Genomic DNA, 19,535 nt, shown 5'->3' with positions numbered 1-19,535 from the left:
TTGTTATGGTATCTATGCTCAAATTGCAAGCGACTGAAGCTTTGCAATCTTTGACAACTTCTCCGTCTCGAATTTGCTACCAATCGTATCTATATTGCATGTATTCTCGCTAAAGGAATTTTTTGATGGGACCACCTACTAAGTGTAATGCTCTAAGGCAACTATCTCCAAGCGTTATTGTTGCACTATGACAATAGGTGCCTTGCAATTGCTTTCCCAGTTCTGTTGTGCCAAAACATTACTAGGAATATAGGAACCTTAATCTATTCTGATAAAGAATTGTACATCGAATTTCCAGAATGGCATTCCACATATTGCTTGACAATTGTTGTGTATTTCTGTAGCTACACATCATTTGCAGATTACAACAAGAAAGAAATTAGTTTATGTTTGCATGGACGAGATGAAAGATTTCTGATTCGATGTTGGCTTCCACATAAGCAACTACCATCACAAGACTAGGCCCATTGAATTCCAACAAAGATAACATCTTCACAAACTTTTCCTTCAAGTTGTGGTGTCCATGCATACAGAAGTCGTTACATACGCACAGTTCCTTCTCTGTTGGGTCATGTACATTAATGTTTCCCTTTACCCGCACAACAAAGTTATTTGTCACGATTCATTTTCTCCTCTTAACAACTACATTCATCTCTGTCAAGGTAGCCTCCCACCTGGCATCCCTCTCTAACTAGATTCTTGATTCCACATTCTCAATGATATCTGCACGGAGCATTACTCTGGCATGTAACACTCCTTATCTTCTTGATTACTGACAACACCTCTCATCATTAACTCTAAGTAATGCTCAGAGCATTGTTCTCGATGATGGAGAAGAAATGTTGCTTAACATTTCATTCACATTATTTGCAACACACTGGAATAATTGCTCCATGTCGCTGTTGGTTCCCAAAACCGGGATTGGAATCCTATGAGCCTTGCTTGCTCAATGCTAGGATATCCAACAAGTTAAGGCCAACTTGACTAGATTGATCAATGTGATCCACATCCCTTGTGCTTCTAGCTCTGCAAAACTAAGGTGGGTGTACCTAATCCTGAACAAAACATTTGAGCCCAGGATGCTTATAGTAGATTGATGAGAATGCAAATGTATTGAAAGTTTCCCAAAACAGAAAATGTTATAGAAAACTTCTAACTTGCGATTTATGAATTAAGAATAAAAATAAATGATTGTATAAATGTGATAATGTTTTAAATAGAGAATGAATGCAACAAATGAATATATTAATGAATCAATAGAAAGACATGAAACAGTTGCTAACATATGGATTATGAATTAAAAGTAAAAGACCAGTGCTTAATTAAATGGACAATCAGAGTCAATATTATAAGCTGAAATGTACAACTTTATAAAATTCAATATATTTAAACTATAAACAATTTTAACAATTCAAATGCAATGGATCAATTATACAAACACAATTTTAAACTAGTTTAGAATGCGCTTTAACTCCTGGGATATGGAGACAAACTAGACATAAATATTGAAACAATCAAATATTTCACAATATCTAAGTTTATCCAATTTAAAATGCAATAATGACCCAGTCCACTTATCCAAAATTTAAAATGTAAATAAAAATATTTATAAAGACACAACTTAATATTAATTTAAAATTTCAAAATTTAAAATAATAATTATGTTGGAAATGAAATCGCAATATAGACACTCCTTACAGATGATCTAGCTACTGCATTTCAATTCCGGAATTGCATATAAATTTGCTCAGTAATCCAGAATCTAGAAGCTTAGTTCAAAAATTCATTCCTTTACCAATGAAGGAATATAATATATAAAAGTGGATAAGGAAATATAATTTTTTTTGATATGAAATTAAATCGTCTTGTTTTGATTTTGAATCAATCACTAAAAGATGTTGGTTGCATTTTCAAGCACCACACCCTTCCATAACAAATGACTAAATGTTGTGATCTTCTAATGTAACTTATAATATAATTTGGCTTAAAGGAAATGTAACTATTTATTTGAGCACATAAACATGGGCTTGGCCGATAATATTCAATATATTGTCATCGTAGCTCTCTCAATATACACAAACTTCATCGTCTGTCATGTATTTTTGTCTTGAGGAGACGTTATTGTTATGGTTGCAATCTTCGCATTCTGAATCCGCGTGGGCTCTTGGGATGCATATTACGCTTCATTCAATACTTTTCCGTGGTTGATTGTGCATATCCTCTTGTCACCGACGCACTTTATTATAGACTCGTTACCCGTAACCCTTTCCTGAACCTGCAATAATAACAAAACGAATTGTTAGATATGAATCATCACATTATGATTAGTGGTTTTTGTTCGGCTATTGCCAGATGTACAAGACAAGCCTTATCTTCTTCTCTTCATTCAACGCACTCCATTCAACAGTCTGGCTTCGTTTTGGAGTATTTGGGCATAATATTCTTCCAAAAATGTTTCTCTGTCTTCCTTTCATTACACATTGCGGAGGAGTGATGAAGCTTATCAGAATAGGGTCTCCTGAGGAAATATGATCATCTCAATATTGGTCTTCTTCATTCATACCCGATTCCTTATAACATTTGTATTCTTCAATCTAAGCAGCGATTCTAGACTTTTTGATGATATGACAAGGTTATATGTAAGCCCAAACATGGGGGCAAATATCTCATCTCAACTTTTATATTTTTGTCCGCACGCTTTGTAATTTACGGCTATGTATATTAGAGTGGGTGCCAGAGATTATTCACAAAATATTAGAAGCTTCGTGAATGCTCATAAGTCATGACAAAATTGTCGTATCGAAACTCTTGCTGCAGACATATCTATTGCACAATTCTTTTTTAATGATAAACACATTTTCAATGTTTTGGTTCCGCCATCATATCACTTGGGACAAGACCCCGTATATTGTGGACATGATATAGAATGGATGTGTATAAATTTCAATTGCCTACATGAAGGGTCATCACTCTGATAGTTTTGAGATTCAGTTTAGCTAAGGCTAAATCATGTTTCAGCACTTATTGCACAGAGCAAATTATTTTCCAGAACTTCATTACTTTTGTATGGAGGGAGTTTCAGAAGATTTACACATGTTGCTGAAGCTACCAAGAAGTTTATTAGAAGAAGATCCTTGGATACAAAATTGAGGCTCCAAATGTATGAAACCCATCAGTGATCTTCTTGATCATCCAGTTACAAATTTCAAAACCTTTTCTGCTGCTGGAAGATTGAAATTTCTTAATAGCTCTCAAGAACACTTGTATGACAGGATTTTCCTCACTATAACCTCCAGCGTAATGAATATGGGACTACAAGTCATCAACATCCATGCCATCCACTGAACCTGATATCAGAGGCTAAAGTTCATACCTATCCAATCAGATTGTATGAACTCTCTGAATCTTACCAGAAAATAAGAACATTGATTACGGATTTGATTATTCAGATAATTGTTTGCAATAAAACACTATCATGTTTGTATTAGTCACTTAAATATACCTGTCACCAAGCAAATGCTCCTTTATTCAGGACATGACATATATCTTTATCAATAATGAGCATCTTGTATTGTCTTTAATAATGTTGGCATTATTAGTTTTGTTTCGTGCCCAACTTTGATTTGACATTAATGATTATCCTTTTTCAACTTTCCAACATCGTAAATGAAAGCCTTGATTTTTGCAAAAAATAGGGCTCCATCAGCTGCTTTATTGGATTATTTCCAAACTTCAAAAATCAGCTGGAAAACTCTTTAAAAGAAATGTTTCCAAGGGCTTGCTAAATATGATATAAGAGATATCATGGAGGTAGTTGCTAAAGAATTGCAGAACGGTATTGATTAGAGATCGAATGCCTAGCTTGTGCCAAAGGTCTATGAAAAATTGAATTGACGACATTTGCATCCCTTGACTATAGAATTATTGACATGAAAGCTTGATTCACCTTAAACCATCGGCTCAAATGTTCCCTACTGTGTTATTCCTTCACCACTCGACGCCACCATGGAGACCCTCTCTTTTAGTTATGCTTTCACGTGGAAGGCACGAATCGAGAGGAAGCTTGCTGTTATTTGCTCCTACAGTGTCGTTTGGCTTCCCTCCGATCTTTAGGAAGCTAAGAATGGACCTCCACAATATTATTTGCCAAAAACACTCATTTCACATTCAGCTTGTTACGACCCAACAATTTGTTCTCTAGAACTATAGTGACCCCTTGGTAATGTTGAGATTTGTTGAATCGTTTTCTGCAAATGTAATAACACTGCCATTTATTTTTGTGTGTTCCAAGTGCAGATTGGAATGCATATAAATATGAGTAGAGTATGTTGGTGTACAGTTTTTTCCTTCTAACTGATATATGCTTTTATATTGTGATAGTAAGGAAAACTACTCCACAACAAATGTGTTTAGAGGCACAGCTCCCTCCCAGATAAATTTAACAATAATATCCCTTATTTTAAAAGAATGAAATGAAAACTGTTCTTTTAACCTGAAAGAACTAAAGGCATTCAAAACACTTTTCCATAAACATGTAAAAAGCATCGCTGACAGGTAAACATTCCACAAAGAAGCCTTTAAGGCTTATGAAATTAAAGAGAATCATACAAATTGATCAATCGTACTTAACATAATTGATTCAACTGACATTCATAGAAATAATAGATAATCAATCCTCACAATCAAGATCACATTCCTTATGAAACCAATCCAATTTACTTAAAATCATAAGATTTCAAGCCAAATACAATATAAGAGAGAAACCAACAGATTCACCACTGTTTTCTATTAATTCATATGAAAATAGCATAATCAAAATATTTCCTTCAACCAAGTCTAATATCTAATTACTATAATAAATATCCAGAGTATCGACCCTTGCAATATCAGATAAAAGAGTCTTAAAAGCCACACAAGGCTTTTGAAAGTAGTTTTAAAACTAACTCCTTAAGGAGTTACTAAAAGTCTTAACTTAAAGCCTAACATGGCTAACTAAAAATAAGAAAAGCTATTGGCTGAAGCCCTTGATTTCTATCGAACTGCCAGCTATGTTGACTGTGGCGGTTCATTGTTCTTGATTTGTAGGCGCGTTCCCACTTGCTTCTTTCCACTCCTTATAGATGATTTCAAATTCCACGATCTCCTTTTGTTGTGGGATTCCCAGCTGCTATGTTCTTAATTGCTAGATAGTAATCACTCTACGAGTGTGCTCCAATTTCTTGTCTTGAACCATCAGGTGATCTACACAGATGATAATCATGGAATCTGCCCGAGCCGTGATAATGAAATTTACAACAAAGACCTCTTTGGTTTCTTTCATGGCCCTTAGTTTATCTTGGTAGGCAGCACTTATATCTTTTAAGTCTTTATTCAGCTGATCTTTGTTCCCCATGATTTTCACATCAATGCATTTTATATCATTGTCAAGAATCTATTTCAGACATTCTAATTCTTTAACCAGTTCTGAGCACTCATCCAGGGACTTCTCTATGACCATATCACTCTAGATTAGTCCTGGATAGGTATATGAAATCAGCATTTAAGTTGGAGCTTGGTTTCTCTGCTAAGAACTTATCAATCATATATTCTTGGACTTCAGTCATATGGATGATCACTTCATCCCATTTTACCTTTTTCCGCTTCCTAAGCATTCAGCTTTGATTCTAGATCAACGATCATCTGATCAGCTTTCATCCTTGTATCAGTGAGGCAGGCAATGTAATTGACTTCATGAGAGACGACTGATTCAATCCACTCGTCAAATGCACGAGAAACCAATCTATCTCTTTTCACTTGATCAATGAATTGTTGATTAGAAGGGGAAGTCAAATCAACCATGGAAATTGCATGGGGTTGAACTTCAGCATCAACATTTTGCAGAGTATGGATGTATTTAGCTAGTAAATGGATAGATTGCTTTAGATAATTTTTCTTCTTCAAATCTTTCTAGATTCGGCTGGTGACTCTGGCATGGTCAACGTCAAGGATTTTATGTCGGCAACCCTAGAAGTCGGCCCAAGAACTGTCCTCTCCACCATATAATCCTGAGGTGTAATATCATCCAAGCTCTTATCTGTAGATTGTTTATAAACATCAGCTACCCAATGTCATGTTTGCTCATCTACCTCTAATAAGGTCTCTATTTTGTGCTTCATGCTTTCAAGGGCTTTACCTAGGCACTTTCCAACCATGTCTTCCACTGAGACATTCATCGGAACTATGCTTCTTTTCTTGCTCACAGATAGATCGAATCAATTTGGTGTAGTAGAACCACTCTTCGGAGGGGGAGTCTGGAGAGCAAGGGAAGTCCCAATAGCCATTGCATTCAAGGTGTTATCTCCATCTATTGCTTGTTGGGTGTTTTGATCCATAATTTCAATTGGGTCTTCTCCAACATATCCAACTATGACTTCAATTTCAATTGGTTGTATGCTAGGATTTACCATGGCAGCTTGTTGAGCTCTTTTTTCTTAGTGCGGGAACGGGTCCACCTAGTTGAAGTTGAAGGCTGAACAAAACTCTAAAAAATAATTTCAATTTCAACTTCAAGTTTAGGGTGTGAAGCACCTGCAGAGGAAAATGTGACAATTATCAATACAATGAATAGGCAACTCTAATCTAGAACTGGTAGAGCCTTTATGAAGTTGCAACCCAGTATACCCTAATTTGGATCTCATTTTCTCCACTAGCTAGTTCTTAGTTCTCTCAATGACAGGATTAGTCCTAGCTTGGAGATCATCCTCTGGCAAATTCTAGTCTATTTCAGTTAGGGGAAAAGCTTCAACCTAAGTTGCATAGAAGGGATCAACTATTTCTTCGCTCTCATCTTCTTCTACCTCAACATTCATCTATAGCTTGAATTATTTAATTTGCTTCAAGGTGAATCTGGACCACCACCTTTTTCTTACCTCATAGTCTTCTTTGCAATCTGCCCAAAAATCTTCTATCTGAGGAATGTGGGTAAAAGATGGGTGCAATTCAAACTAACATTGTGCAAAGCTTTTACCATCGAACTTTGATCGTGTAGAATAGAATGCCAAGTTCATAGCCTTTAATTCAATTTCAAGTTCGAAAGCGTCTTGAATGCTTTTGCACCAACAATGGCCAAGCTCAATAGGAAAGATAAAACTAGAACCTTTTGTAGCTTTACATATTTTATCCACTTCAGCTACCTGCCTGCAGACTTCAATCAAGACATAATCCCTCTAAACAATACCTGGGTTATTTCAGAGGTTTACCTTCATACCCACCTACCCTTATGTATGTGAACTTGGGAAATTGAGTGAAGAAGCTACCATAGATAGTGACAAATTGAACAACTTCTCAATAAAAGAAATTAGTTACTGTTTATCCTAACTAATTGAAGACAAGTTAGACTTATCTAAATAACCCAAGGGAGATGCTGATCCTTACTAAGACAAGGCAATTTATATATTTAGCCTATCACAAGAGAGGCATAGATTTCTTACTCTGATCCGTACAATCTGTGCTGTCAGATCAGCATGTTCAAAAGTTACAGATTTAACAGATATTGACTTCCTTTGAGAGTTACATATATCTTCTGATTTCCCCATAGGTATTACATTATTCAATATCCTTCTATTACTCATTATTGGCATAGGTTCAATCGACTGTATTGTCAAAGTAGTTTCCATCTAACTAACTTGCCCTTCATTAATCCAATATGAGGTGAATGAAGTAAAATTGAACAATGTCTTTTGTCTGTTATTCTGCATCTGTAATAGCATATGGTAACATGTCCCATTGGTCAGTATATGAGGATTTTTTGTGGAAACGTTAGTTGCTTCAATCTTTGTATAGATAGGTTACAATATGAGAGCTTGGAGGTGACCTATGAACTGTTCCTACTAAAATCTATTGTGTTTGTCTTATGTGAGTGGCCTTTTAGTGTATCATGAGTGCCTAATGGGTTCATTAGTGTTGCTTCAAATTTTGCAAAATTCGAAGTCCCAACAATTCCCTCAAGAAATCATCAAGAAAACAATCATCAAAACCATATCAATCATCACTTCATCTTGGGATCAAGAAAACAAACAATTCAAAAATCAAGCATCTCACTACCAAATCCACGTTTTATAAATCATTATTCACCAATTTGTCAAACCAAAAAAATCATAACATCGTCAGTCATCTATCATCTAATCAACAACCACTTAATCATCACTCACCAATACAAATTATACAATCAGAGGAATTTATTCAATCAATCAATTTTGTATACGCATATCAATCATTCAATGATAATCAAATGATCAATTCAGATTTGAATAGAACATAGAAAAAGTAAATCATGTAAAATATTAAGGAGCGTGATTGGTGTGCAATATTATTGTATTTACTATTTATTCTCCTACAAACAATCATGTAGGGCTTAGTAAGAAGACATGATTAGGAGAGGAAAGATGGGTTACCCTTCAAAGTAGGCTGCCTCAATGTTGTATGGACTCAAGCTCCAGCCAATTGTGGACCAAGTCATGCCCTTGGGCTTACTTGAATCAATGACAACTTAACAACAATCTCCCCTTTGGTCATTGATGACAACATCTCAATAATATGGTATTGATTATATAAAAGTCCCTCTTAGACCAATGCTTTCCTTTTCTCCGATCTCTCCCCCTTTGACATCAATGCCAAGGGGTACTAGGAGCTAAGTAAATAGCTCCCTTTGCAAAAATGTTTGCAATACGATCCTTGTTACCAATGTATTCCAACCTTACATGTTGCTCACGTACTTGAGCTATTAGGAAGTGGTATTTGATGTCCTAGAGTGAATAATGATGTTGTCCCGAATTTAACAGGTTTCAGAAGTATGTTATGTTAGCTCATCATTGCAAACCTTGTGAGCTAACAATTGGAGTTGAGGGTCTCTATTTGGTCAGCTTACTATTTATAGGAAGTCAGTTGGGTGAGTTTCCATTTTTAGCAATGCATTTGCAGATGCTTTGGGCCAAACAATATCTACGCATGGAAGAATACTGCGAGTTCATATGCTTCGAATATAAAGAGACGTTATTAAATTTTACTTAATTAATGACATATAAGATTAAATCATTATACAAGTGCAAGGAGTTATTATGTTTTAAGTTTGAATATGCTTCCTAATGCAAAATCAAAATTTAAGTGAAAAGTGTAATGATGAAGCCTTTTAAGTGAAAGTTGTGAGCAATAAGCTTCTAGTCGTTTGGTGTGATTGAGAAGCTTTGAATTAAATGTTATAAATTGAGCTCCTTGCAAAAGTTCAATTCATCTCATTATGCATTTTGTGTTTGTTGAAATTGTGAGTTGTGCCATCCAAGGGTTTGCTACTGGAGAACGGTTTCTCTTGGCAAGAAAAGCACTTTGAATTGGAGAATTTTACCAATGAATTGTCCAACGTCTGGTCTTTACACTGCTGAGGCAATTGGGTATTTATATTTGAAGTTTTGAGCAGAGATTCATTACTATCTGCTGCTGCCAAATCAAATAGAAAGAGCCGAAGATTATTTGTACACAAGGGAAACTGGATGGCAAGCATTCTGTTAATTCTGAGTTAGAAATGACATTGCTGGGGCTTTCTCATTAGCTGGCATCAACTGTTAAAGGGCTGCGATTATTCCTAGAGGAGCAGCGTCAAGTCTATATAGCTGCAATCAGTTTAGAAGGGCATTGCTAGTGCAATTTGGACCTGCATTTCATCATCCCAAGTTTGAGTTTTCACTGCTGAGAGGACCGCACCAAAATTGGGATCAATCCACAATCAATACCTCCAAATCTTGGAGTCCAGTGGGCATCTAGCTTATTTGAGTATTGCAATTTTAATTCAAAAAGGTGTGCAGTTCATATAGCTGCAATTCCTTGTATATATTTGCATAATTATAATAAGAGTGTGGATTGCCATTTATTTTTTATGCATTGTTCTTATTTCTTCTCAAATTCTGAAAAAAGCATATAATCCCAAAAAAAAAAATCACAAACTTTCGAAAAACAAAGAAAACAATATTACATCTACAGCATAGTCAGGTAATAGCCTGTAGGGCTCATTACAATAACTCGATTTTTGAAATGTTCATAGCACTTGTGTTATCAGACAATATGGAGATAGGATGCTCATATTCAACCTTCACGAATTTCAGGGTTTACTTCATCCGTAACACTTGTATGCCATAAGCTGATGCTGCAATGTTAATTGCAACATGTTGCTGTTTCTGATTTGTATTTGTAAACTTGCAACTGCTATTTTGGATGCTATATCTGATAAGCAACAATAACGCCTGCAACATCTCCATTTTTTGCTTATAGCGATAGTATTGCCGTGTCTAGTTTAAAATGATAAATATGCAATATAATTGCCATGTTTGATTTACAATCTTGATTTGCTCAAGAAGACCAGATACAACACTGGATATGTATAACAGAAGAAATGTCCGATTATGCTAGAAGGATCAATCCCAATCTCCTTAAGTAACTTGAATTACCAAATAGTTGCACACATTAGAAACCAAGGTACATGTTTGCCACTGCTTCATATATTTTCTCAAGGGATTGCAGCCCTTCATAAGAGATCATATCTCATCATAACAGGAATCAATGTGTATTTGATCTTAATTGAAGCTGGCCATAATATCACTGGTCTCTTAATGATTAGTTATATTCTTCTAAATTAATTGCTGTGTGTTTAGGCTTAATCAAAGATCCTATTGTTTTTCTTAACAAATCAGTTTTAATACTATATGATATCAATATGCATTGGTCTTGATCATTGTTTTCAGAAAATATCCAATCAAATCCTAATTTGTTATTGCTGCATGTCAATAGTCTTTATGAATGCATTTTCAAATTATATTGAATGATACCTAAATATCAATGCGTATCTCAACTGATGATGATCATATTTTCTGAAATTATTCATCCATTCACCCTTTCTTATGTAAGGCTTAGTCAAAGACAATACTTGGTTGTCTCCTTAGGTATCATATTCAAACCTCATATTTATTGCTGCCAATCATCTCATCGATAACATAATTATAACTGGTGAAATCTGATTGATGACTTATGCCAACTATGTATTTCTTGAGTGGTTTCATTCTGTTATTTTAGGACAATCCTTTATGTTGATTCCCTTGATATGTAATTGTTCTAAAAACAAACGTTCACCCAGGTCTATTAATCAAATCACTCTTTCTATACTAACCACCATCCTTTCACAAGCAACATGGTTAAGTTGCTGGGATCGATATGTACATGGCCAATAGTATGATAACTGCATACACTCTATTCCTAGATAGAGATCGGCTATTAGACTCATTAGATGCATCTCCTAATTGAATTTTGCAAAAAAATTGCATTTCTAATTAAATTTAAGCAATTTTTTAAGTTCCCGATAAGTTATCGATTTATCTCTGATATTTTCACAGTATATTGTTTTGCACTTGGTGATAAGTTGCTGAAAACGATATTTTTAACTATGGGTAGGTGTATCATTAAATCCAACAATATAGATTATTTTGATCACATCATAAGGATAAATACCTTCAGACTTAAAATGATGATGATGTATGTTTATGACTTGAGCTGAGTACAACAGAAAAAAAATTGGTTAACATAGTATCAATATGCCACATGCCAAACAATATATCATAATAGTTCCAATTTCTTATATTAAGAAATAATAATAGCATAAGGGAATACAAGCAGTAATGTAGTAAGAATTATGTCATGCTGACCTTTCTACCTACCCTTTTAAAACTGATAACATGAAATGATAGGAAAATCAAACTAGAAATGAGAACTTTCATAACGAATCAACTCAATAACATGTAAATATAAGAATCGTGAGATATTTTAGATATTCAATACATTGCAGCTTAAGTGTTTAAACCAGTAATAATATTTAATTAAGAAGAAGATGATGCATTAAGATGTATTAAATAGTTTGAAAAATGTACCTTTTACAACAATATTGAACTATTGTATAGGAGTCTAAGTGAAATGTGAAAAAATGGACCACTATATTTGCCACCATTTTCTGCCTTCCATTGTTTTCAGAAGTTCATCTGCCATGGATGCAAAGTTCTCTGCTCCTGCCTGTAATTCTTCTGTGTTCTTGCTGATTTTCTGCCAGCAAATAACAGTTACAAAGATTCCTATTAGCGATGCCTGATTGTCTAGTAGCTTAATATGGTTGAAAAGATTTGTATTAGTGCTAGCAAGTATCTGTGGATCATAGTTTTGAAAGAGTTTCATAGAGTTTTTCCACATCAGTAAACATTGAACATTCGCCCTAGATTCCATAGGGTTTTTAAATGACAATAAACCAGATAAATTAGATCATTTACATTTATTTAATAAATTTTAGTTTGAAGCGAACAAACTTCCTATGTAGGATCTTTTGTTGATTAGTTTGCACATAGAAACAAGCTTCTGAAAGGAGTAAAATTTCCAAAATTGGGGATCTAAGCTATATTTCACACCAGCATCTTGTTAAAAAGTTCATATAATGTCCCCATTTTGGGCCATTAAAGACAATTAAATAATAAATATTTTAAAATGTCAAATTATATCAAATAAAATGACAACTTGATTAATTATTTAATAAAAGTATTAAAATGACTTTTAAGGAGCCTAGTGAAAAATTAATAATGTCAATTTAAGTTATATAGGGATAATAAAGAGATAAGAGAAGAAATATGAAGAGATAGGCAGAAGGAAAAGGAAGAGTTGCAGGAATGTGCTTTCAAAGAAAATTATGAGGCTCATCCTCATATGCTTAGTTTATGTTTGGTTATTGTTTTCTCTTGGGAGATTCAAGGAAGCTTTGGCTTGCAAACTTGAATATCAGAGGACAGAAATCTTTATGATTTCTCTGTGGATTGGATGGAAACACAATTCATCTTTAAAGGTGGATTCACGACAATGTTCACCACTGGGATAATTTCTGTTGGAGTTATTATACATCTGCTGAAAAATAAAGTTGTACCAATTCATCATCACAATTAATTTCAGATCTTAATTCAGCTTGATTTTATATGATTTCATATAATTTGTTGGATAAAGTGAAATTAGTTTGCATGAACCTTGTTTTCTTAGAATGATGTGCAACATTTGTTAAATCTTGAATACATATCTAAAGGGGATATTACAATGGTATTAGAGCTATCTTGCCAGCCTGTGAGGTTTTATGAGCAACAGATAAGTTCAACTTGGTTACCTAGTTGGGTTTTCAGATGGTTACATGTTGGAATATCAAGATTATAGTTTATGAAGATTGGCATTTGGATCATTGTTTTCTTTTGGGCTAATTGATTGTGCGTGTATGATAAAATTAATGTTTGGTGTTAGAAGGTAAATTTTGTAGATAAGTTTAATTATCCGATTTAACTTGTATCTGTTCAGAAAGTTTATATTTTGAACTTTAAAAAAAATTTATCACAAGGCTTAAATATTTCTAAGGCAAGATGACTTTGGCTAAATTGTGGTTTTGGAGTTAAAAAAATGTTCTCAAATATTTAGGATCAAGAATTTGGAATTTCTTGATAGATTGTAGATCCTCTATCTAGGATAGACTTATTACAAAGTAATTGGTAAAAATCTTGCTTGTTATTAATAGAGACCAAAAGGTCAATATATATATAAAAGAATAAAATGATGTTTCCTTAGGAAACGATCGTAAAGAATAGAATCATTCTATTCTAACAAAGAAAGCTAAAAAAGCGAAAGCAAACTAAAGCTAACTAGATATTTACAATAGATTACCATTAACTAATAATAGACGATTATCTATTATCATAATACCCTCCCTTAATGGTTAATATATCTAAAATGCCAAGCTGTCCTCTGAATTTGACAAACTCATCAGGACCAAGAGGCTTGGTGAGAATGTTTGTAGTCTGATCTATGGTAGGAACATACTACAAATCTATAGTCGCGTCTTCAACCCGCTATTGTATGTAATGACAATGAACATCCACATGCTTGGTCCTTTCATGGAAGACTAGATTTTTTGCTATCTTCATAACACCTTTGTTATCAACAAACAGAGTAGTCGGTCCTGCTGGTGACATCTGCATATCCCCAAGCATCCGACGAAGCCAAACAACTTCACATCCTACCTTAACAGCCCCTCTGTATTCGGCCTCTATAGAGGAGAGAGAAACTGCTTGTTGCTTCTTACTAGCCCATTTGCACTGGGTCCCAAACTGAACACATATCCAGAAGTGGACATTTTATCATCAACAGAGCCTGCCCAATCTGAATCCGTGAACCCACTTAGTTTAGAAATAGAACTTCAAAAGTAAAGAAGTTCATAATCTGAAGTGCCCTTCACATAACGAAGCACATGCTTTGCTGCCATCGAATGATCAGGCTTAGAAGTTGTCATAAAGCATGAAATATAGCTGACTGCGAAGTTGATATCAGGCCTAGTAGCAGAGAGGTAGATGAGGCTACCTACTAGTTTCCTGTATGTAGTATCATCAACAGAAGGAGAATCAGACTTTGCTGATAACTTGAGACCTTTCTCCATAGGTTAGAATTGTCATGATTGGTTTATCCAGAATCAACGCTCAAGGGAAGAGAAATTAGTTAGTGTTTATCCTAACTAATTGAAGAAAAGTTAGACTTATCTAAATAACCCAAGGGAGATGTCGATCCTTACTAAGACAAGGCAATTTATATATTTAGCCTGGTACGAAAAATTAGGGTTTCGATCAAACCCCTAGCCGGTTGCAAGAAAAACTCTAAATAATGGAGGGTTTGGACATAACGATTGCAAAAATGGACCAAAACAATGGTGGATTCAATAGGCAACCATAGCTGGATGAAGATCACGGCTGTATGGAGAGAAAAATCAAGGAAAAAACACAGCAGTCACTGTCCAAATCTTAGAAAAAAACGAAGGTTGATGTGAGGGAAAAAATGGCGAGTTTGAGGTCGCATACTGCGAGTTTCCAGTCATCTGAAGCCCTTTCACTGCATTTTAATGGATGTCGTTGATTTGCAAACTGAGGCAGAACAGGTAGAAGAGGAAATCACAAATTTTGCAGGTCGCAAGTTTAAAAAAAAAATGCCAAACAAATCCGCGATTTTGCCAAAAAATATGAATCCTTAGACAAAATCCTAATTTGAAAATCTTAGGGTTTTGATATTACAAAGCAAATACCGCAGAATAATTTTGAAAATAGGCTCTGATAATTTCGGAAAAGAAATTATAATTTTCAAAAAAAATTAAAAAATAAGCTCTAATACCATATTACAAAGTAATTGGTAAAAATCTTAATTGTTATTAACAGAGACTGAAAAATCAATATATACAAAAGAATAAAATGATGTTTCCTTAGGAAACGATCGTAAAGAATAGAAACATTCTATTCTAACAGAGAAAGCTAAAAAAGCAAAAGCAAACTAAAGCTAACTAGATATTTATAATAAATTACCATTAACTAATAATAGACGATTAACTATTATCGTAATAAGACTAACATGGAACATGTGGATGGGAGAAAAAGATCTCTTCTGGCAAGACCCTTGGAGAGAATATGGTTGTAATAAGCCTTGCTAGCTTTCAAACAATCTATACTGAAGAATTGATTTATTTATTTTAACTTGTGAGGTTTTGCAATTTTTGATATAACAATATAGCAAAAAAATAGAAGATATTGCAATAATAATTTCAACTCAAATACTTGGATATAACATAGGGTTATATATAGCTGAAAATTCCTAATTTTAATATCAACTTAGATAATGAGTATTTTCACAAAATACCAACAACTCAGTTGATAAAATATCCCCTATTATCTAAATTAATAATATCCAAAAAAACTTAGAAGTTATAATCCATGAAATTACAAGTAAGACATGCCTTGAAACCCTCTAAAATGAAGACTAGTAGCAGCAAAAGAATTTTTCAACAAACAAATGCAACTGCGGATATGGAAAATGCTACTCCCAAAGTGCAGATAGAATATAACACGCAATAGAAGATATTAATGGGCGCTCAACCAACTCCAAATTAACCAGCACACAACCACTTCTCCGCATCAGTAATAATAGTATGAGAAGACGCCAAAATCCAAATTCCCAATGACATAGTATCTCTCAATCAGAGTGTGTACAGAAATGGAGATAAAGAAAAAATCTCATAAAACTGATTAGAAATACCTCAACTGTGAATTACTATGAACATCTCAAGAACAAACCCTTATACTTCAGCAAGGACACAAAATTTATTAAACTCTAAAACTCTTCATTGGGAATAGAAGCGAATAATTAATTGAATGCCTTTTCCCCATCGAATTGGCTCAGATTTATAATCTCTAAATGGCACCAATTTCCCAAATGTAAATCAGCTTAAGAAGCTTCCTCAACACAACATCATTTTATATTATTAAATATATCAAGGTGTCTTATAATATAATTTGTTAATTTCTTTTGGCTCCCAAAAATTACCTTTCCCACTATAACATAATATTCTGACACACAACGCCACTATTTCTTGTGCCCACGCTTTAAAAAATTTCAACCCAATTCCAACAAGCTATGATACTGAGGTGATCAACATACAACAGCCACAAAAATGGAAAACTTGGCATATTTATATGAATAATAATAATAATTCACCCATCTTGCGAAAATGACAAAAGAAGCATCAGAATTGAAATCTGACAACACCAAAGTGATCCTGATGAAGAAAGATGATGAATGAACCTAAGGAGGTGACTTACTATAAATAGATGCTCCCTCCAAGATTCTTGGAGCCCAACCCAGAAGCCTGAAATAAAAACTGAAAGAATCACTCAACTCCTCTGACTCAATTGAGCTCATTGGAACCAACAGTTGACATACTATAAATAGTATGTCCCTCAAAACTGAGTCAAAGCTCACCATAGGTTACTAGAAAGCCTAATAACTCCGCAACTAAGACCCTCAAATCCCACTGTCATCTCATGAGGGTCGCGATGATGAACTAGCCAAGCTGACTACAGGAACTTGCTAAAAATGGAGACATTAGAATGGTGCTTTGGAAAAGGATGGTAATCTAGCCCAATTAAGGTTGACACTTGAATATAGATGGGGAAAAGGAGTTATAAATTATGTGACCATTGAGGATGGAGGAAAAGGTCGAAAATGAAAGGATTTTAAGGACACGAACCTCCCACGTAAAGAAGTGGAAGATCGAAAGAGAACCATATCAAACAGAAATGGAACTTTCAATTTTGACAAGGACAAAATGATGTGGGATGGAAGCAAGAGCGGAGAAGACAACTAGACGGAGGGGTATAAATTCTTCAGGTCTCTCCAAATGAGCAAAAAGGACTCCCTCCCTACTACATTATGTTGGAATAAAACTTGTCTGTCTAAAGTAGGATTTTCACCTGGTTACTTTTAAATAGGAAGGTTCTTGTCTCAAAAAGATTTAAGAAAATGGTATATACCAAGGCTCAAGTAGACACCCTTTTTGCGAAAATGGGCAAGAATCCATTGACCACCTTTTTTTTGCATTGTCTTTATTTGAGTCAATGTTGGAAATGGGTCTATTCACTGTTGGGGTGAGTCTCAGCATTTCTAAGAACTATAACGGATATGCTATATGCTTGGCTCCTCCTTAGAAATCATAGTATTTATAGCTCTTTATGGATATCTAGACCTTCCATACTCCTATGGGAATTATGGAAGGAATACAACCGAAGAAATTTTTGGACTAAGATAAATGTAGAACAACTTCTTATTAAAATTGAGACTTTTGTCATTGAACTTACCAATAGTCGAATTTTGAATAAACAAAAGGAGGCTTTAATATCTCATTGGGATGAGAAAATGAAAGGCAAATGGATAGGTCTAAAATTACCTCCCTTTATAGGAGCAATGAGGGAGCTTTAAAGAGAAAACGAGAGATGTGCCAATGGAAACCACCCAAGGAGGGATGGTTTAAACTCACTCTGACGTAGCTTCAAGAGGGAATCTTGGCAAAGCAGGCATTGATTGTAGTATCCATAACTCAGAAGGCATGGACATAGCAAAGTTAGCAAGATATATAGGAATACAAACTAATAATTGGGTGGAATTAAAAACTTTAGTTGAAGGACTAGAACTGTGTAAAACTCTTGGTTGTAAGAATGTGGAGATTGAAGGAGATTTTGCAATTATAATAAATGCTACAAGGAAAGGATCCCTCATTGGAGATTGGACTCAATTTTATCTAGAGCCTGCTCACTATGTCAAACCTTTGACAAGATCACAATCAATCATATATATGTTGTCTCAAAATTTGGCTTCACAAAATTGGGGCAACCCTATTCAATTTTCTTATGGATTCATAGGTGCATCCTCTTAGATTTAATGTATTGATAAAGTGTCATAACGACAATTCGTTATTGCTAAATTGGACTCAATGTTGCTATGTCTTGCATTTGTTTTGAAGGGCTCCGCCAAGTTGAATCCCATTTGTTTGCTGGTAAGAGATTTTCTTCTTTGACAAGCAATTGCTCAATTTTTGGCAAACCTTCACATCCTTTCTTTGTTTTCCTTTGAATTTTAATGTAATGTCCCCATTTTTGGCCAGTCTGTGCAGTTGATAGAGTTAGCTCATCATAGCGACCCTCGTGAGCTGATAGGGCATTTTGGGGGGTCTCAGTTATGGATTTACTATTTTTAGTAATTTCTATTTTTGGCAGTGTAGTGGGTGGCTTGGTTGTTGGTCGTCACCTACGGTTAATCAGGTTATAATTGCATGAGCTCTGATATATTTATTATTCATTGAGTTGCATTATTATAATAATGACTTTAAGAGATATTTCCAAAACGAAAGTTGGAAAGTTTCTAGTGTTTGAGTTCTTTTGGGAAACTTCCACGTTTTCTAAAGTGGAGTTTTATGGAAACTTTTGCCAATGAAAGCTTATAAATGAGAGCTCATTTATTGGGAAAGGCACGCTTGAATATTTATTTGTTTTTATTGCCTTTGTGGCTTTTTGAGTTCCATTTTTCTGTGCCCTTGCTGAAGTAAAAGGGTTTGAAGTTGATCATTCTTCCACAGCTGAGGTATTGTTGATTTCTGAGAATTTGCTCGTCCTCCTACTGTTCTTACTATTGCTTAGGAAGAAGCTTTGGCTAAGAATCATAGTGAGTTCAATTCTAAGAATTGTAAGCTTGAAAATTAGGGGAGTCTTCCTACTGTACAATCTGTTACTGTGAGACGCCATTGTTTAGAATCTAGTTGCATTATCATTGAAGGTCGATCTGCATATGTGTGGACTGCTGAGAGAGTCTTTCATTTCCATAATTGTCTAGTTTGAAGAGACTAGAGGCTGCAATTATATCCCACAGACCTATGATTCGGATTGTGGAAAATCAATGTGCATCGTGGTGCTGCCGTTCCATCCTGTAGCAGCATTAGAACATTCTCAAGCCCTGCATTTCTTTTTCCAGGTTTGCGTTACCTTTATGAAGGCCTGTGCTTCCTTATACAGGGTCTGTGTTTGATACATTAGGCGTCTAAAGGCAGATTTGTGAACAGTAAATAGTCACCTTTGACCTGCAAT

At 34.8% G+C, this 19,535-nt stretch overlaps 1 protein-coding gene across 4 annotated transcripts in view; it reads right to left on the bottom strand.

Annotated features, from left to right (window-relative positions):
• Nucleotides 1-1,825: 1,825 nt before the first annotated feature.
• LOC149573053 (transducin family protein / WD-40 repeat family protein) overlaps nt 1,826-19,535 on the bottom strand; it is a 253,406-nt gene continuing 235,696 nt past the window's right edge. For 3 of the 4 annotated variants that reach the window (XM_089814223.1, XM_089814224.1, XM_089814226.1), the window contains 2 exons: nt 11,946-12,114; nt 1,826-2,275 (listed from right to left, as the gene is read on the bottom strand). In XM_089814223.1, coding sequence (XP_089670349.1) covers nt 12,007-12,114 — 108 coding nt within the window. In that variant the 3' untranslated portion in view covers nt 1,826-2,275; nt 11,946-12,006. Of the gene's footprint in view, nt 2,276-11,940; nt 12,115-19,535 lie in introns of those variants that run through there. The other variant, XM_089814225.1, reaches the window with a different exon arrangement.

Source organism: Cupressus sempervirens, chromosome 2, assembly GCF_028749045.1.
Source record: "Cupressus sempervirens isolate cs-2001-9-10 chromosome 2, ASM2874904v1, whole genome shotgun sequence".
In the NCBI taxonomy this organism is placed as follows: domain Eukaryota; kingdom Viridiplantae; phylum Streptophyta; class Pinopsida; order Cupressales; family Cupressaceae; genus Cupressus; species Cupressus sempervirens.
The sequence above is the reverse complement of the archived record's forward strand: the minus strand, read 5'-3'. Positions and strand labels throughout refer to the sequence as shown.